Source organism: Bombina bombina, chromosome 1 (genome assembly GCF_027579735.1).
Source record: "Bombina bombina isolate aBomBom1 chromosome 1, aBomBom1.pri, whole genome shotgun sequence".
Lineage (NCBI taxonomy): Eukaryota > Metazoa > Chordata > Amphibia > Anura > Bombinatoridae > Bombina > Bombina bombina.
Genome location: NC_069499.1, coordinates 1546963949 through 1546985020, shown reverse-complemented (window position 1 = coordinate 1546985020; position 21072 = coordinate 1546963949). Strand labels below are relative to the sequence as shown.

The window sequence follows — 21072 nt, the reverse complement described above, 5'->3', positions numbered from 1 at the left end:
GGGTCCAAAATGACGAATCCGGCTTCCTCCAATCACTGCATTGCATCAGGCCAAGATTGGAGGAAGCCGTTATTTGGAACAAAGCCGGATTCGTCATTTCTGATGTCTGCAGAGGCTTCCGACGGCCGGGGGAATCGCTGGAGTGGCTGCCAGGATTAAAAGATAAGTTTATGAAGAAAACGAGTGAAATGTCAATTTTGATGAATTAAAGTGCCCTTGTTTTTAATAGGATTATTAAAAACCGGGCACTATTTCATCAAAATTGACCTTCACTTTAAGCCTTTGACTGGGGTGTCTTTGCCTCCTCCTGGTGGCCAGTTTCAGTATTTCCCACAAGTAATGAATTCAGCTGTGGACTCTCCCTGTACAGAAGGAAAGGAACTTATCTGGTAAGCATAATTTATGTTTTTTCTCTCACTTGGGGCCCAATTCTCTAAATCTCTCTGGTCTGGTGAGATTCTATAAGATGCCTCGTCTGTATTATTAGGTTCCTCTGGGATTGTTTTTAAGGCAATTTTTACCTTAACTATATCTCATTAATGGGACGGAGTCCACTGATATGTTTTCTATTAAGGTGAGACACTTAATTAACAATATAATGTTCTGTAAAATAAGCTTATGCCAACAGGTTTTTGAGAATCGGACCTTAAGAGCTTCCTTCACCACCTACTTTTCTTGTGGTTGGTATTTTGACTACTTTTTATTATCTTGTACTACTCTCAAAACTTCCCTACCAGGCATAGAGAAACTGACTGAAAAATCCCAAGTATCTGAAGATGGGACCCTCCGAGCTATAGAACCAGAAAGCCTCAATTCACAAGCAGAGGTCAGCCCGACCCGTCCTTTGAGTGACACTGACTCACAGAGTGGGGTATGTGATGAAAAAATTTGTTGTTTCACCATTTCTCAGGGTTTTCGTGTGTCCTCAAGTGTACAGAGCCCTTTACTCATATATTGTGTTCCTGTCTAACTGTAAATCTCTACCATCCAAGAGATGTCTGCCCCCTCAAACAAGTACAATTGTCCGCTTCTCTTACCTATATAAGTCCAATCTCACCTATACACTGACATCAGATGCTGTTAAGTGCAGTCACACTTTCCTCTGACTCATGGCATGTGATTGGTTCCCACAGGATGGTCAGCGCATGCAGAGTAGACGTTTCTCCAGCTCCTCCTCATCCTCTCAATGGAACCCTACAACAGACTGGGTGAGAAAAGAGTATTCTGAGATTGTGGGTGGCTGTGGAATTTATTATTATATAAGAACTAGAGCACCCTATATGTAATAGAAATCCTACAATTAAATATTGATGCTGATAGCACTGATAATCTTTACCCTCAGGTGATGTCTTGGAAGGTGAAGCTGCCCCTGCAGACTATCATGAGGCTCTTACAGGTCTTGGTACCTCAAGTGGAAAAGATCTGCATTGACAAGTGAGTTTGGACCCAAGGAAAATTTGGGGTGGGAGTTTAATTTTCTTTCCTAAGATATGGAGAGTCCACAACGTCATTCAATAACTAGTGGGAATATCACTCCTGGCCAGCTGGAGGAGGCAAAGAGCACCACAGCAAAGCTGTTAAGTGTCACTCCCCTACCCATAATCCCCAGTCATTCTCTTTGCCTTTGTCAATGGAGGAGGTGAAGTTTGGTGTCTGAAGAAATTAATTCCTTTTTTGGGTACTTTTCCCTGCAAGCAAGGATTTGGGTTTAGCTGCAGGTAAGTGCTTTTGTCTTCTAGGTCTTGGAGACTTGCACTTCAGAAGAATATGTCATATGCAGTAGATGGGGACATTTTTAAAATCCTTTATACAGGATTTTCTTTGGCAGTGGGCAGGCACATTATGTATGTTGAGACTAGGGGTTAATCTTCCCTTTATTGGGAAGTTTTTCCTCTTTGGGCTAATTTTGTTGAAATACTTTATTAGTATGTGTATGGCTTATGTTTTATACAGAGATTTATGTATAAACTTAAAAGTTGGCAGTTAGTTTTCTTTGCTTGCTTAGCTAGAACAGGCTAGCTGACAGACTGAGCGTTTGTGTAAATTAAGCTCCGCTATTGTAGGCAGAGGGAAATGTGCACCTTTTACTTGCTGCATAGTTTCCTCTCTCTGCCGGTCATGTGACTTCTCTCTGCTGTCTGATATTCATGGAGCGGAGCAGCGTCATTGAATTTGTCTCTTCAGTGTCGATCTACTATATGATCGTTTTTAGATACTTCTGTGAGCCAAATTGTGTATAAGTGTTTTATTAAGGCACCTCAGCCTGTCTCAGGTGTAGGGGGTCTGATTTGTTTATTATTTTAAATAATTTTTGCATAACGTTAAGCGGCTGTGGTATTTAAAAATTCTTAAAGTGACAGTGTATTTAAAATATTTCTACAATTTGGGGATTTTTTTTTATTTAGTATTATGGACATAGACCAAGACTCTGTCTTTTGACAATTGCTCGTTATGCCTTGAGGCACAAATTGTTTTGCCTTTGCAATTCTGTGCTGCATGTTTAGCTAGAACACTTCAATTTAAAGATAAATTGTTGCCCTCTGAGCCCAATGTGTCTCAGGATGCTGCTGTTCAGGCAATGCCACAACTTTCTCCTCAAATGTCCCAAGCCTCTATGGCGTCACATACAGTGCCCTGCTGTTCCTCTCAGCCTCCTGGAGAAGTTTATTTGCCTGCATATTTTGCTGCACAGGTATCTTCTGCGGTATCTGTGGCATTATCTGCTTTTCCTATGCTGGGAAAACGCAAGAGGAAAATCAGACATTCAGATAATAAGGTTTCTGTTCCACCTACTGCTACACATGTTGCCCTCCCTCATAAATCTGATGAGGAGGGTGAAATCTCAGATTCGGACAGTATTATTCCTTCATCTGATACTGAAGAAGTAAACTTCAGATTTAATCTTGAACACCTTTGTGTACTGTTAAAGGCGGTATTGGCTACTTTGGATGACTCAGATACTTCTGTCGTTGTCAACCCTAAAAAGTCTAGTAAACTTAATAGATACTATGATGTTCCTTCCTCTGTATGGAAGTTTTTCCTGTCCCAGACCGTGTGACGGAGATTATTTCACAGGAATGGGAGAAGCCAGGGATTACTTTTTCCCCGTCTCCTGTATTTTAAAAGATGTTTTCTGTTGCTGACTCCATTAAAGATTCTTGGCGCACAGTGCCGAAAGTAGAAGGGGCTATTTCTACTCTGGCTAAGAGAACTATGTTCCATATAGAGGATAGCTGCTCCTTTAAGGATCCCATGGACAAAAAGCTGGAAGCTTATTTTAAGAAGATGTATGTTCATCAAGGTCTTCAATGGCAACCTGCAGTTTTTATTGCCACAGTAGAAAGTGCGGAATCTTATTGGTGCAATGCCTTGTCTAAATCAATTTTAGTAGAGACTCCTTTGGAGGAGATAGGATTAAATCTCTCAAACAAGCCAATTCCTTTATTTAACATGCAAGTTATTAGACTGGGAGCCAAGATGTCTGGCTTCTCTGTCCTAGCCCGTAGGGCATTGTGGCTAAAATCTTGGTCAGCTGATGTTACCTCTAAGTCCAAGCTTCTGGCGCTTCCTTACAAGGGTAAGACCTTGTTCGGACCTCGTATGGCAGAAATAATTTCTGATATTACAGGTGCAAAAGGGTATTTTCTACCGCAAGACAAGAAGAACAGACTCAAATGACGTCAAAGTAATTTTCATTCCTTTTGTAACTTCAAAGGTCAAAAGTCTTCCTCTCCCTCTTCCAAACAGGAGCAGTCCAAGTCTTCTTGGAAGCCCAATCAGTCTTGGAATAAGGGGAAGCAATCAAAGAAACCCTCAGCTGAGTCTAAGTCAGCATGAAGGGTTGGCCCCCGGTCAAGCGTGGAGACGAGATGTCCTAGATCCTTGGGCTATGGACATACTATCTCAGGGTTACAAAATAGAATTCAAAACTTTCCCTCCCAGGGGCAGAGTCCACCTCTCAAGATTATTTGTAGACCATGTAAAAAGAGGCATTCTTGAACTGCGTTCAGGACCTTTCCTCCCTGGGAGTGATTGTTCCAGTAACGGAAAAGGGTCTAGGATTCTATTCAAATCTGTTCATGGTTCCCAAAAAACTGCGTTCAGGACCTTTCCTCCCTGGGAGTGATTGTTCCAGTTACAGTAAAGGAACAGGGTCTAGGATTCTATTCAAATCTGTTCATGGTTCCCAAAAAAGATGGAACTTTTCGACCCATTTTAGACCTAAAGTTTCTCAGGGTACCGTCCTTCAAAATGGAAACCATTTGTTCCATTCTTCCTTTGGTCCAAGAGTGTCAGTTCATGAAGACCATAGACCTGAAGGACGCGTATCTTCATGTTCTCATCCACAGGGATCATTACAAATTCCTAAGGTTCGCCTTTCTAGACAAATACTTTCAGTTTGTGGCTCTTCCGTTTGATTCTGCCACAGCTCCCAGAATTTTCTCAAAGGTTCTGGGGGCTCTCTTGGCAGTGATCAGGTCTCGGGGAATTGCAGTGGCGCCATACCTGGACAACATATTGGTTCAGGCGCCATCTTTTCAACAAGCAAACTCTCATACAGAGATCTTGTTGTCTTTTCTACGTTCCCATGGTTGGAAAGTGAATCTGGAAAAGAGTTCCCTTGTTCCATCTATAAGGGTGGTTTTCTTAGGGACTATAATAGATTCCCTATCTATGAAAATTTTTCTGACAGAGGTTTGAAAATCCAAAATTCTTTCCTTTTGCCTCTCTTCAGTCTACTTTTCGGTCATCAGTGGCTCAATGTATGGAGGTAATTGGTCTGATGGTCGCTTCCATGGACATCATTCCTTTGCTAGATTCCATTTGAGAGCTAGGCAATTATGCATGCTCAGACAATGGAACGGAGACCATTTGGATCTGTCTCAGATGATAGATCTAGACCAGTCTACAAGAGACTCTCTCCCGTGATGGCTTTCTCAGGATCATCTGTCAGGGCACATGCTTCCGGAGACCTTCCTGGGTGATTGTGACCACGGACGCCAGCCTGCTAGAAGCAGTCAGGGACTCGTTAAAGGCGCAGGGACTATGGACTCGGGAGGAGTCTGCTCTCCCCATAAACATCTGATTTACAATGCTCTGATGGCTTGGCCTCAATTGTCTTTAGCCCGGTTTATCAGGTTTCAGTCAGACAACATCACCTCACTGGCTTACATCAACCACCAGGGAGTAACTGGGAGTTCCTTAGCCATGAAGGACGTGGCACAGATTATTCAGTGGGCGGAAGCTCAGAATTATTGTCTATTTGCCATCCACATTCCAGGAGTGGACAACTGGGAAGCGGATTTCCTGAGCAGATAGACATTTCAGAGGTGTTCTCCAGGTTAACCCTCAAATGGAAGGTGCCGGAGTTGGATTTGATGGCCTCTCGGCAGAACGCCAAGCTTCCAAGGTACGGTTCAAGGTCAAGAGATATCCTCAGGCCACTCTGATAGATGCTCTGGCGGTTCCTTGGGATTTCGGTCTAGCATACCTGTTACCTGCTCCTTCCACGAGTTATTGCTCGTACCAAACGAGAGAGCATCAGTAATTCTATTAGCTCCTGCATAGCCTCGCAGGATCTGGTATGCAGACCTAGTGAAGATGTCATCTCGACCGCCTTGGAGGTTTCCTCTGAGGAAGGACCTTCTAACTAAGGGTCCATTCCTCCATCCAAATCTCGTTTCTCTGAAGCTGACTGCTTGGAGTTTAAACGCTTAGTTCTGTCATGGCCAGGATCATGGCCGCTCATTGAGACCATGATCCTGGCTCGGAAGCCTGTTACTCGAAAAATTTACCATAAGGTATGGCGTAAATACCTTTTATTAGTGTGAATCTAAGGGCTACTCTAGGAGTAGGGTCAGGATTCCTAGAATTTTGTCTTTTCTCCAGGAAGGTCTGGAGAAAGGGTTGTCAGTCCGTTCTCTGAAAGGTCAGATTTCTGCATTATCTATTTTGTTACACAAGCGTCTGGCGGATGTGCCAGATGTTCAATCTTTTTGTCAGGCCTGTGTTTAAACCTGTTGCTCCTCCTTGGAGCCTTAATCTTGTTCTTAACCCCTTAATGACACATGTCGTACGTGGTATGTCACACACAAACTGGTCTTTAAAGACCAGCGACATACCCTGTACGTCGTTAGGGGTTTAAAGCGGCTGGAAGCGATCCTGATTGCTTCCAGACGCTTTCAAGATATTGCCGTGATGCCTCGATATTGAGGCATCACTGCAATACCTTTTTTCCAAGGCCAATGCCAGCAATGGTGCAGATCGTTGGTGGGTGGAAGCAGCTGCAGGGAGGCGGATGGGTGGCCCATCGCTGGATCACTTCCTGTTGGATGATGGATCAGTCCCCGGTGCGTGCGGGGGCGGGGGGCGTGTGCGCGCCCGCAATCTTCTGCACTAAAATGTGCATTTAAGTCTTGATGGGAGAGGGAGGGGGGAAATTATGTTTAAAAAATGGATGAGGAGGAGAGGGGTATTGAGGGGGGGCAGCTACACTACAGAAAAATAAAAATGTATAAAAAAAAAGGGCACATTGTTTTGAAAAGTGGGTACTGGCAGACAGCTGCCAGGACCCAAAATGGCACAGAATAGTGAGAGGGGGGAGGGTTAGAGAGCTGTTTGGTGGGGGCTCAGGGAGGTTGGGTGGTAAAGGGGGATCCTACACTGCAGAAAATATATAATTTAATCAATTTATTTTTTTTAAACAAACTTTTTTTTTTTTTATACTGACAGACTTTCTGCCAGTACTTAAGATGGTGGGGACATTTGTGGGTTGGAGGAAGGAAGAGAGCTGTTTGGGAGGGATCAGGGGGTAGGATGTGTCAGGTGGGAGGCTGATCTCTACACTAAAGCTAAAATTAACCCTTCAAGCTCCCTAATTAACCCCGTCACTGCTGGGTATAATTCAAGTGTGGTGCGCAGCGGCATTTAGCGGCCTTCTAATTATCAAAAATCAATGCTAAAGCCATAAATGTCTGCTATTTCTGAACAAAGGGGATCCCAGAGAAGCATTCACAACCATTTGTGCCATAATTGCACAAGCTGTTTGTAAATCATTTCAGTGAGAAACCTAAAGTTAGTGAAAAAGTTAACTATTTTTTTTATTTGGGCCTAGATCAAAACTTTGGGTTGTCTACTACACTACACTAAAGCTTAAATTAACCCTACAAGCTCCCCAATTAACCCCTTCACTACTGGGCATAATACAAGTGTGGTGCGCAGCAGCATTTAGCGGCCTTCTAATTACCAAAAAGAAACGCCAAAGCCATTAATGTCTATATCTGAACAAAGGGGATCCCAGATAAGCATTTACAACCATTTATGCCGTAATTGCACAAGCTGTTTGTAACTAATTTCAGCGAGAAACCTAAAGTTTGTGAAAAAGTTAGTAAAAAAGTGAACGTTTTTTTTTTTATTTGATCGCTTTTGGCAGGGAAATGGTGCCATGAAATATGCCAAAATGGGCCTAGATCAATACTTTAGGGTGTCTACTAAAAAAATATATATAGATGTGAAGGGTTATTCAGGGATTCCTGACAGATATCAGTGTTAAAATGTAACATGCAAATTTGGAAAAAATGGTTTGGAAATAGCAAAGTGCTACTTGTACTTATTGCCCTATAACTTGCAAAAAAATCAAATAACATGTAAACATTGGGTATTTCTAAACTCAGGACAAAATTTAGAAACTATTTAGCATGGGTGTTTTTTGGTGGTTGTAGATGTGTAACAGATTTTGGGGGTCAAAGTTAGAAAAAGTGTGTGTTTTTTTTAAATTTTGTCATTTTATAAAAAAAAAATTTATATTAAATTATATGATATTTAGAATAATTTAATGGCGAGAAAAACTGTATATAATGTGTGGGTACTGTAAATGAGCAAGAGGAAAATTACAGCTAAACACAAACACCACAGAAATGTAAAAATAGCCCTGGTCCTTAAGGGTAAGAAATTTAAAAATGGCTTTGCAGTGTGATTCGCTTTACCTTATCTTTCATGCGGATAAGGCGGTTCTTCGTACTAAATTGGGGTTTCTTCCTAAAGTGGTTTCGGATAGAAATATTAATTAATCAGGAAATTGTTATTCCTTCTCTCTGTCCCAATTATTCTTCTCATAAAGAACGTCTGTTGCACAACTTGAATGTTGTGTGTGCGCTAAAATTCTCCCTTCAGGCGACTAAGGATTTTTGCCAATCTTTTGCCCTGTTTGTTTGTTTCTCAGGAAAATGTAAGGGTCAGAAGGCTACTTCTACTTTCCCTCTGGTTGAGAAGTATGATTCGTTTTGCTTATGAGACAGCCTGACAGCAACCTCCTGAGAGAATTACAGCTTATTCCACTAGGGCTGTCTCCTCTTCTTGGGCTTTCAAAAATGAAGCTACTGTGGAACAGATTTGCAAGGCTGCAACTTGGTCCTCTCTGCATACTTTTTCCAAATTTGATACTTTTGCCTCGGCTGAGGCCTCTCTTGGGAGAAAGGTTCTTCAAGCGGTGTTGCCTTCTGTTTAGGTCTGCCTGTCTTGTTCTCTCTCCCTCTTCATTCTGTGTCCTCTAGCTTTGGGTATTGGTTCCCACTAGTAATTGAATGATGTCATGGACTCTCCATATCTTAGGAAAGAAAACAAAATTTATGCTTACCTAATAAATTTCTTTCTTTACGGATATGTGAAAGTCCACGACCCCATCCTTTATTAAGACAGTTATTTTTAACTAAACCCCAGGCACCTCTACACCTTTGTGTTATTCCTTTTCCATTTCCTTTCGGTCGAATGACTGGGGATTATGGTTAGGGGAGTGACACTTAACAGCTTTGCCTCCTCATGCTGGCCAGGAGTGATATTTCCACTGGTAATTGAATGAAGCTGTGGACTCTCCATATCCGGAAAGAAATTTATCAGGTAAGCATATATTTTGTTTTTCAGGATATAGAGGTTTCATGATTTTTATAATATAAAAGAGGTTTTGTGGAGTAACCATGTTGTGATTTTGGGCTTAAGTGAAATTAGGCATCCTGATAATTTTCATTGGGCAGCTAAACATTCAGCAACCTGAGGGAAGGGGATTCTATTTGCTAGGGGCATTATAGACACAACTCTAGTGTTAGTAGTGAATAGTACTAATTTATGAGGGGCTTTTATGATCGCAAAGTAAGGGGTAAGAGTGGCTGATATGCCTTACTGTATAACCTACCTACATATGCCTTTCTGTGTGCACTTGTTTGTAGGGGTCTAACGGATGAATCTGAGATACTGAAGTTTCTACAGCATGGAACTCTAGTAGGGTTACTACCTGTTCCGCACCCAATTCTCATCCGCAAGTACCAGGCCAATGCTGGCACGGCTATGTGGTTTCGCACATACATGTGGGGTGTCATCTATCTTCGGTAAGGGAGCTGTACTTTGTGTGTAGGGAGAAAACTGTGTTGGGTGTCAGAATGAGATGAGAACACCTTAAGGCAGCTGAAAAGTGTTGGTGGTATGTGAGTAGGTTAATAGCACTGAGTGGGAGCAGTGTAAGAGCACTAAGTGTGAGTAGTGAAAGAGTGAGTGGAAGCGCACTTAGTTCGAGTGTGAGTAGTGTAAGCAATAGGAGCAATGGTAGAGAACTGTGTGAGAGCAGTGGAAGAGGACTGGGTGAGAGTGGAAGCTATATAAGATTACTGAGTGGGAGCAGTGTAAGATCTGAATGTGAGTTTGGGTAATGTAAGAGCACTGAGTATTGAGTGGGAGCAGTGTAAGAGCACTTTGTGTAGGTGGGAGCAGTGGAAGCACACTTAGTAGGAGCAGTGGAAGAGCACTTAGTGCGAGTAGGAGGAGTATAAGTACACTGAGTGTGAGTGGAAGCAGTTTTAGAGCACTGTGTGTGAGTGAGAGCAGTGCAAGAGCACTGTGTGTGAGTGAGAGCAGTGTAAGAGCACTGAGTGTGAGCAGGAGCAGTGTAAGAGCACTGAGTGTGAGCAGGAGCAGTGTAAGAGCACTTAGTGTGAGAGCAGTGTAAGAGCATTTAGTGTGAGTGGGAACAGTGTAAGAGCACTGGGTGTGTGGGAGCACTGTAAGGGCACTTAGTGTGAGCGGGAGCAGTGTAAGAGCACTTAGTGTGAGTGAGAGCAGTGTAAGAGCACTTAGTGTGAGTAAGAGCAGTTAGTGTGAGCAGGAGCAGTGTAAGAGCACTTAGTGTGAGCAGGAGCAGTGTAAGAGCACTTAGTGTGAGTGAGAGCAGTGTAAGAGTACTTAGTGTGAGTGAGAGCAGTGTAAGAGCACTGAGTGTGAGTGAGAGCAGTGTAAGAGCACTGAGTGTGAGTGAGAGCAGTGTAAGAGCACTGAGTGTGAGTGAGAGCAGTGTAAGAGCACTGAGTGTGAGTGAGAGCAGTGTAAGAGCACTGAGTGTGATTGGGAGCAGTGTAAAAGCACTGAGTGTGAGTGGGAGCAGTGTAAGAGCACCGAGTGTGAGTGGGAGCAGTGTAAGAGCACCGAGTGTGAGTAGGAGCAGTGTAAGAGCACCGAGTCTGAGTGGGAGCAGTGTAAGAGCACCGAGTGTGAGTGGGAGCAGTGTAAGAGCACCGACTGTGAGTGGGAGCAGTGTAAGAGCACCGAGTGTGAGAGGGAGCAGTGTAAGAGCACCGAGTGTGAGTGGGAGCAGTGTAAGAGCACCCAGTGTGAGTGAGAGCAGTGTAAGAGCACCCAGTGTGAGTGAGAGCAGTGTAAGAGCACCGAGTGTGAGTGGGAGCAGTGTAAGAGCACTGAGTGGGAGCAGTGTAAGAGCACCGAGTGTGTGTGGGAGCCGTGTAAGAGCACTGAGTGGGAGCAGTGTAAGAGCACCGAGTGTGAGTGGGAGCAGTGTAAGAGCACAGAGTGTGAGTGGGAGCAGTGTAAGAGCACCGAGTGTGAGTGGGAGCAGTGTAAGAGCACTGGGTGAGAGTAGTAAATTGGAGATAATACTGGTAGTGAAGGGTTGAGCTGTAACAATGTTGTAACAAAGTTATTCTGTTGCAGGAACATGGACCCCCCTGTGTGGTATGACACTGATGTCAAGTTATTTGAAATCCAGAGGGTTTAGATGTCTAACCACAAAATACCAATACATTTCTTTTTGGGCTTCTCTCCTCATCTCATCACTGGATGCTCCCCTCTGGTGTTGTATGCACCCACCCATGCGCACATGCGCCACAGATATACATGTTCTCAGACTTACTGCAGTCTAAACCCTCTCATATACCGTACACCAAATCCGCACATTCACGCTCTCTGTTACATTACTATTTTATATGCTTTTATCAATGAATACTGTGTCCTGTCTGTCTCTGCTGTACCGGGGTGATCTTCTGTTGCTCCCTCTGATCAGTAACACCACCCCTCTCCTGTCTACCTCCATGTGAAATCAGATGTAAACTAATAAATTATATTATTAACTATCTCTGTAAACAGTTTCTTTCTGTCTGGGAGGGGGTTAATGAACCATGGAAAGGTCAAAGTCTGAGCATTGATTTGATATGTGCTCTGTAAATAGATTAGCTGTATTGTCCGGATAAATCTTTGTGACATTTATAGACAAGATGATTTGTGAGTGTGTAAATCTGTATACTGTGTATTTATAGGATTTACCTTAATTCCCCAAAATCCATTTATTGCTATACAATTCCAACCCTGTCTTACTCACTACCGCCTTAGTATATGGACACTTTCTTAAAGGGATATGAAAAACAAAAATGTTCTTTTGTGATTCAGACAGAGCGTACAATTTTTAAAAAGTTTCCAGTTTACTCCTATTACATTTGCTTCGTTCCCATGATATTCTGTGTGGAAGAGATACGTAGGTAGGCTTCTGGAGTATTATATGACCGGAAATAGTGCTGTGATTTAGTGCTCTTGCAAATGAATAACATTCTTGTAAAATTGCTCCCATTTAGACAAATGCGTTCTCCTGAGTTTACACCCCTGCCTTTCAACAAAAGATACCAAGAGAACAAAGAATTTGGATAAAAGAAGTCAATTAGAAAGTTGCTCTATCTTAATTGAGAGATACACATTTGGGGTTTCATTTCCCTTTAGCAATTCTACCCGACACATCGCCCTGTCCAACCTTACTCAATATACTCACCTCAACAGGTACGCTTTGTTATTCTTGTGCTTTTTCTGTGCTTAAAGGGACACTGAACCCAAATTTTTTCTTTTGTGATTCAGGTAGAGAATGACTTTTTAAGCATCTTTCTAATTTACTCCTATTATCAAATTTTCTTCATTCTCTTGGTATCTTTATTTGAAATGCAAGAATGTAAGTTTAGATGCCTGCCCATTTTTGTTGAACAACATGGGTTGTCCTTGCTGATTGGTGGATACATTCATCCACCAATAAAAAAGGGCTGTCCAGAGTTCTAAACCTAAAAAAAGCTTAGATGCCTTCTTTTTCAAATAAACATAGCAAGAGAATGAAGAAAAATTGATAATAGGAGTAAATTAGAAAGCTGTTTAAAATTGCATGCTCTATCTGAATCATGTAAGAAAAAAATTTGGGTTCAGTGTCCCTTTAAGCTTTGCTCTACTTTCTAAAGGACCCTGACCCTGCCTTACCCACAATATCCACCCCAGAAGCCTGGCACTGCGGTTATTTGTAGAGCCCCAACAGGTTCTGCAGTGCTACACAATAACCTACCTTTGAACAGGAGAATTTCCTTGCCTACTCTACTCAGCTTTGCACTCAGACTCTCCTTGCCCACTGTAACTGCCTCAGCCAATTGGCATTGTCTTAAGTTCTATACTATACATTCACTCACTGCCTTACCCTGCAAAACAATGTGATACCTGGGCGCTTCCTTACCCTTTATATCCAAATAAGCACCATCAACTCACTTGTACCCATCTCCGCAAATGCTACAACCCATTGCAGCTCGGATCTGGAAAAAGGCAGAGCAGAGTCACAGCTGTTGACTGTCTTTAGTGACCTATTGGTGGCTAGGGACTAGACCATTCTATCATAAAATTACTTGACCTCTCTTTGACAATGTAGACCATGAAATATGAATAGAATTAATGTCACTTAAAGGTACATGAAACCCAAAATGTTTCTGTCATGATTCGGAGAGAGAATACAATTTTAAACAACTTACTAATTTACTTCTATTATCTAATCTGTTTAATTCTCCACCAATCAACAGCTAGAACCTAGTTTCTCTGCTGCTCATGAACTTGCCTAGATAAACCTTTCAGCAAATGATAACAAGAGAAGGAAGCGACTTAAATAATAGAAGTAAATTGGAAAGTTGTTTAAAATTGTATTCTCTATCTGAATCATGAAATAAAATTTTGGGGTTTAATGTCCCTTTAACTGATTCCCCTCCTAGGGCACAGGTCCCACTGATGTTCAAAGCAGCCATTACGCAAGAAATGGGAAATAAAATACCCACTTGCCAGCCCCTGTAGCTGGTGTAAAGGTGCTGTCTGTATGGTAAACCTTGCACAACGTTCATGATAGACGTAACATTCTCCTCTATGATGCTTAGTTCCTGATTCTCACACCGTTTCAGAGGACAAAGAACCTAATGGATGTGTATAAGACACATGTTCCAACGCAATTGTGTTTTCAGTTGCAGGGTTTCCCAGTACTAACAATTCTATAGCGGGCTCAGACATAACAAAGTTAACAGCCTCCACAGTAGTCACATGTGCACCAAGTCAATAAATATGGCTATAATCCTCTGGGGCTATGGTGTCCATTGTTAAGATGACTGTTTCTCTTCTTCCCAAAACTGTCACCAAAACTGTCACCCCCTCCTCTCTCTCGCTGTCCCGGGAAAAGCACTTCTTAAGCCATGTCCATATCTTATGACTTGATACTGCTGGTGATTTTGCCATTTTGGGGAAGGATGCTGGGGCTTCAAAACCTGGATCTGAATCAATAATTGCTGCGTAGCTGCTTCCAATTTACCAAATGCAGTGATTAGCCCATTCATTGAAGGCAGAGCGCATATCCCGAGTTTGGCAATCCTCTTCTGCATGTATAGTATTCATTGTCCTGTTTATGTACAACGTTGCTGGCTGTAAGCCACGATGCAACACCACACACCATTCTCCCAACTTCTCGGGGGCCAAGAGATTGCTTATCTTGATCCCACAGTTCCCAAACAGCTATACTGTTAAGGGATGTAAGGATGGCTAGAAATATGACCACTTATAATAGCAAGATATAAGACCAGTGGCAGAGCCTCAGAATCCTGTGGCCATCTTCGAGCTCCACCTACCGTAAGTCCAAATTTTGGGTTTTTATTTGTCTTTTAGTAGAAAATTAAAACATAAACTTTGTGCTTCCCCTCAAAAAAAAACAACTAGCAACAAAAAAAATAAACTTTTGTTGTAAAGTGCCATTATACTTGAAAAAATAGCACTAGCAACCCTGCAAGTCAATCTGTTTGACCCTGCAAAGGTGTTAAACGCACCATTAACCCTTTAAACCAAATCAATATATTCTGCTCTGTACTATATACTGAGAATGCAATCTATTCTATGCCGAAAAGCTATTTGCCACCTATAGGTTTAAAGATTTATTACCTTATTTGTCACCTATAGATTTACTGCCCTCTGTCTTTTATTTTCGTTTTTTTGCTTTACAGTTGGACACTCACTGACGCCGACGCTTTCCTCTTATCAGCCAGTAATTGGGTGCCCCACTAAGACCTAGATTTGGAGTTTGGCGTTAGCCGTGAAAACCAGCGTTAGAGGCTCCTAACGCTGGTTTTAGGCTACCGCCGGTATTTGGAGTCACTCAAAATAGGGTCTAACACTCACTTTTCAGCCGCGACTTTTCCATACCGCAGATCCCCTTACGTCGATTGCGTATCCTATCTTTTCAATGGGATTTTTCTAACTCCGGTATTTAGAGTCGTTTCTGAAGTGAGCGTTAGACATCTAACGACAAAACTCTAGCCGCAGGAAAAAAGTCAGTAGTTAAGAGCTTTCTGGGCTAACGCCGGTTTCTAAAGCTCTTAATTACTGTACTCTAAAGTACACTAACACCCATAAACTACCTATGTACCCCTAAACCGAGGTCCCCCCACATTGCCGACACTCAAATAAAATTTTTTAACCCCTAATCTGCCGACCGCCACCTACGTTATCCTTATGTACCCCTAATCTGCTCCCCCTAACACCGCTGACCCCTGTATTATATTTATTAACCCCTAATCTGCCCCCCTCAACGTCGCCTCCATCTGCCTACACTTATTAACCCCTAATCTGCCGACCGCAGAGCGCCGCCACCTACGTTATCCTTATGTACCCCTAATCTGCTGCCCCTAACACCGCCGACCCCTATATTATATTTATTAACCCCTAATCTGCCCCCCTCAATGTCGCATCCACCTGCCTACACTTATTAACCCCTAATCTGCCGAGCGGACCTGAGCGCTACTATAATAAAGTTATTAACCCCTAATCCGCCTCACTAACCCTATAATAAATAGTATTAACCCCTAATCTGCCCTCCCTAACATTGCCGACACCTAACTTCAATTATTAACCCCTAATCTGCCGACTGGAGGCTCACCGCTACTCTAATAAATGTATTAACCCCTAAAGCTAAGTCTAACCCTAACACTAACACCCCCCTAAGTTAAATATAATTTACATCTAACGAAATTAATTAACTCTTATTAAATAAATTATTCCTATTTAAAGATAAATACTTACCTGTAAAATAAATCCTAATATAGCTACAATATAAATTATAATTATATTATAGCTATTTTAGGATTTATATTTATTTTACAGGTAACTTTGTATTTATTTTAACCAGGTACAATAGCTATTAACTAGTTAAGAACTATTTAATAGCTAAAATAGTTAAAATAATTACAAAATTACCTGTAAAATAAATACTAACCTAAGTTACAATTAAACCTAACACTACACTATCAATAAATTAATTAAATAAACTACCTACAATTACCTACAATTAACCTAACACTACACTATCAATAAATTAATTAAATACAATTCCTACAAATAAATACAGTTAAATAAACTAGCTAAAGTATAAAAAAGAACTAAGTTACAAAAAATAAAAAAATATTTACAAACATAAGAAAAATATTACAACAATTTTAAACTAATTACACCTACTCTAAGCCCCCTAATAAAATAACAAAGCCCCCCAAAATAAAAAAATGCCCTACCCTATTCTAAATTACTAAAGTTCAAAGCTCTTTAACCTTACCAGCCCTGAACAGGGCCCTTTGCGGGGCATGCCCCAAGAAGTTCAGCTCTTTTGCCTGTAAAAAAAAACATACAATACCCCCCCCCCAACATTACAACCCACCACCCACATACCCCTAATCTAACCCAAACCCCCCTTAAATAAACCTAACACTAAGCCCCTGAAGATCTTCCTACCTTATCTTCACCCTGCCAGGTTCACCGATCCGTCCTGAAGAGCTCCTCCGATGTCCTGATCCAAGCCCAAGCAGGGGGCTGAAGAGGTCCATGATCCGGCTGAAGTCTTCATCCAAGCGGGAGCTGAAGAGGTCCATGATCCGGATGAAGTCTTCTATCAACTGCATCTTCAATCTTCTTTCTTCCGGATCCATCTTGCAGACCTCCGACGCGGAACATCCTCTTCTCCCGACGCCTACTAGCCGAATGACGGTTCCTTTAAGGGACGTCATCCAAGATGGCGTCCGTCCAATTCCGATTGGCTGATAGGATTCTATCAGCCAATCGGAATTAAGGTAGGAATATTCTGATTGGCTGATGGAATCAGCTAATCAGAATCAAGTTCAATCTGATTGGCTGATCCAATCAGCCAATCAGATTGAGCTCGCATTCTATTGGCTGATCGGAACAGCCAATAGAATGCGAGCTCAATCTGATTGGCTGATTGGATCAGCCAATCGGATTGAACTTGATTCTGATTGGCTGATTCCATCAGCCAATCAGAATATTCCTACCTTAATTCCGATTGGCTGATAGAATCCTATCAGCCAATCGGAATTCGAGGGACGCCATCTTGGATGACGTCCCTTAAAGGAACCGTCATTCGGCTAGTAGGCGTCGGGAGAAGAGGATGTTCCGCGTCGGAGGTCTGCAAGATGGATCCGGAAGAAAGAAGATTGAAGATGCAGTTGATAGAAGACTTCATCCGGATCATGGACCTCTTCAGCTCCCGCTTGGATGAAGACTTCATCCGGATCATGGACCTCTTCAGCTCCTGCTTGGATGAAGACTTCAGCCGGATCATGGACCTCTTCAGCCCCCCGCTTGGGCTTGGATCAGGACATCGGAGGAGCTCTTCAGGACGGATCGGTGAACCTGGCAGGGTGAAGATAAGGTAGGAAGATCTTCAGGGGCTTAGTGTTAGGTTTATTTAAGGGGGGTTTGGGTTAGATTAGGGGTATGTGGGTGGTGGGTTGTAATGTTGGGGGGGGGGGTATTGTATGTTTTTTTTTACAGGCAAAAGAGCTGAACTTCTTGGGGCATGCCCCGCAAAGGGCCCTGTTCAGGGCTGGTAAGTTTAAAGAGCTTTGAACTTTAGTAATTTAGAATAGGGTAGGGCATTTTTTATTTTGGGGGGCTTTGTTATTTTATTAGGGGGCTTAGAGTAGGTGTAATTAGTTTAAAATTGTTGTAATATTTTACTTATGTTTGTAAATATTTTTTTATTTTTTGTAACTTAGTTCTTTTTTATTTTTTGTACTTTAGCTAGTTTATTTAATTGTATTTATTTGTAGGAATTGTATTTAATTAATTTATTGATAGTGTAGTGTTAGGTTAATTGTAGGTAATTGTAGGTAGTTTATTTAATTAATTTATTGATAGTGTAGTGTTAGGTTTAATTGTAACTTAGGTTAGTATTTATTTTACAGGTAATTTTGTAATTATTTTAACTATTTTAGCTATTAAATAGTTCTTAACTATTTAATAGCTATTGTACCTGGTTAAAATAAATACAAAGTTACCTGTAAAATAAATATAAATCCTAAAATAGCTATAATATAATTATAATTTATATTGTAGCTATATTAGGATTTATTTTACAGGTAAGTATTTATCTTTAAATAGGAATAATTTATTTAATAAGAGTTAATTAATTTTGTAGATGTAAATTATATTTAACTTAGGGGGGTGTTAGGGTTAGACTTAGCTTTAGGGGTTAATACATTTATTAGAGTAGCGGTGAGCTCCAGTCGGCAGATTAGGGGTTAATAATTGAAGTTAGGTGTCGGCGATGTTAGGGAGGGCAGATTAGGGGTTAATACTATTTATTATAGGGTTAGTGAGGTGGATTAGGGGTTAATAACTTTATTATAGTAGCGCTCAGGTCCGCTCGGCAGATTAGGGGTTAATAAGTGTTGGGAGGTGGAGGCGACGTTGTGGGGGGCAGATTAGGGGTTAATAAATATAATATAGGGGTCGGCGATGTTAGGGAAGCAGATTAGGGGTACATAGGGATAATGTAAGTAGCGGCGGTTTACGGAGCGGCAGATTAGGGGTTAATAATAATATGCAGGGGTCAGCGATAGCGGGGGCGGCAGATTAGGGGTTAATAAGTGTAAGGTTAGGGGTGTTTAGACTCGGGGTACATGTTAGAGTGTTAAGTGCAGACGTAGGAAGGGTTACCGCATAGCAAACAATGGGGCTGCGTTAGGAGCTGAACGCGGCTTTTTTGCAGGTGTTTGGTTTTTTTTTCAGCTCAAACAGCCCCATTGTTTTCTATGGGGGAATCGTGCACGAGCACGTTTTTGAGGCTGGCCGCTTGCGTAAGCAACTCTGGTATCGAGAGTTGAAGCTGCGTTAAATATGCTCTACGCTCCTTTTTTGGAGCCTAACGCAGCCATTCTGTGGACTCTCAATACCAGAGTTATTTTTATGGTGCGGCCAGAAAAAAGCCGGCGTTAGTTTTTTGGGTCGTTACCGACAAAACTCCAAATCTAGCGGTAAGAGAATAAAATAATAAAATTAAAAAATGAGCTTTGTAATTATTTTTTTTACATTTTTTTATATTTTTCATTGGAATTATTTTAGGGAGAGAGAGAGAGTGCAGAAGTCATTTGTACTATATTATACTATCAGATTTTGGGTTTTCTTGCTGCAAGATATATGCTTAATCTAAGAAATGTATGACTTTTCTCACTGTACGTACAATAAAAGTTTCTACAACGGATTAACCACTATGGATCGTTTTTTGAATTTATTATGTTTGGTGGTTAGAGACTAATTCTGGTGAATTGCTTGTGCAATGCCGCCCCCTGCAGATTTGCAGCCGCTAGCAGGGGGTGTCAATTAACCCGATCATATAGGATCGGCCGGATTGATGTCTGCAGCCTCAGAGGTAGCGGACGAGTTAAGGAGCAGTGGTCTTAAGACCGCTGCTTCTTAACTCCTGAAGGATCGCGCGGAAACTGGGGGATCAGGGGCCATTCAGCACTTGATAACGCGACCCCAATGTTTTGAATTTTTATCAACTGCAGAATATGAGCCTGATTCTCCAATTTTCAGAACTTAAACTCATGCATTTAAAACAAGGTTTTTGTGATGTAATAATTATTACAACCTCAATGCTATGGGTGTCTGAATTTTGTCCCCCACGATTTCAAATAGGATCTCTGTGACACCAGGTGTAGCAAGAGAACGTGCTGTACAACATACTAAAAATGTTGGCTCCCTATCATCAAAAAAGGGACTTAATTTGCTGCTTATAATTAAAGATAAGGAGCAAAATAACAGGGGCAGCCTTTTAGCCCCCTCTTGTTCCCTTTCTGGATGCCTTTGCTCACTGCTCAGGCATTGTTTTACTCTTACTCTCCTCAATACCTGTACATTATATCAGTACTTGGGAACCGAATAACCCACTATGTGTAGCCCACTCGGCACCCAGGTATACCCTTACCAAGCCATCAGACATAGCTAGTATACCCACCATACCTTACCCACGGTACTTAAAGGGACATGAAACACAAACTTTGTTCAATCATAATTGAGATAGATCATACAATATTAAACAACATTCCAAATGTATTCTAGTATCTAATTTGCTGCACTTTCTTGGTATTATTTGTAGAAAAAGCATACAAAGGTGGGCGCAATTAAATGGTGATTGGTGGCTGCACATATATACCTCTTGTCATTGGCTCAGCTAACGCTCGATAGTGCATTGCTGCTCCTTCAACTAATTATACAAAGGGGATGAAGCAAATGTGAGCAAATAAGTCAATTGGAAAGTTGTTAAAAGTTCTATGCTCTATCTATCTGAATCATGGCAGAAAAAAAATCTTTTAATTGCTATAACCATTTTAGCACCCACAGATAATCTTTCCTAACCTTTTATTTTTTTTGTCATCCAAACGACCACTGGGCCATCTTACATAGCTCCTAACCAAGGCGTTGCCGTACTCAATGTACTCAGGCAATACCCTAATCCATTATATGTGCCTCAAAATACAGGCTCTGTTTTCCCCATAATATTTATATCGGCATCTGTGTAGTAGCTTACACATTATATACACCTCCAATATCTAAACACTGCCTTCCCTTCTTTATAGACCTTATTAGCTGGCACTGCCTTCCCTTCTTTATACACCTTATTAGCTGGGCACTGCCTTCCCTTCTTTATAGACCTTATTAGCTGGGCACTGCCTTCCCTTCTTTATAGACCTTATTAGCTGGGCACTGCCTTCCCTTCTTTATAGACCTTATTAGCTGGGCACTGCCTTCTCTTCTTCATAGACCTTAACAGCTGGGCACTGCCTTCCCTTCTTTATAGACCTTATTAGCTGGGCACTGCCTTCTCTTCTTTATACACCTTATTAGCTGGGCACTGCCTTCCCTTCTTTATAGACCTTATTAGCTGGGCACTGCCTTCCCTTCTTTATAGACCTTATTAGCTGGGCACTGCCTTCTCTTCTTCATAGACCTTAACAGCTGGGCACTGCCTTCCCTTCTTTATAGACCTTAACAGCTGGCACTGCCTTCTCTTCTTTATAGACCTTAACAGCTGGCACTGCCTTCCCTTCTTTATAGACCTTATTAGCTGGGCACTGCCTTCTCTACTTCATAGACCTTAACAGCTGAGCACTGTCTTCCCTTCTTTAT

The 21072-nt window shown here is 41.7% G+C and overlaps 1 protein-coding gene across 2 annotated transcripts in view; it reads left to right on the top strand.

The window, feature by feature from the left end:
* The window catches only part of HID1 (HID1 domain containing), a 155334-nt gene extending 143926 nt beyond the window's left edge, over positions 1-11408 (top strand). For both annotated transcript variants that reach the window (XM_053708878.1, XM_053708879.1), the window contains exons 15-19: positions 738-871; positions 1134-1208; positions 1343-1434; positions 9222-9380; positions 10990-11408. In XM_053708878.1, coding sequence (XP_053564853.1) covers positions 738-871; positions 1134-1208; positions 1343-1434; positions 9222-9380; positions 10990-11053 — 524 coding nt within the window. In that variant the 3' untranslated portion in view covers positions 11054-11408. The remainder of the gene's footprint in view (positions 1-737; positions 872-1133; positions 1209-1342; positions 1435-9221; positions 9381-10989) is intronic.
* The last annotated feature ends 9664 nt before the right edge of the window (positions 11409-21072 follow it).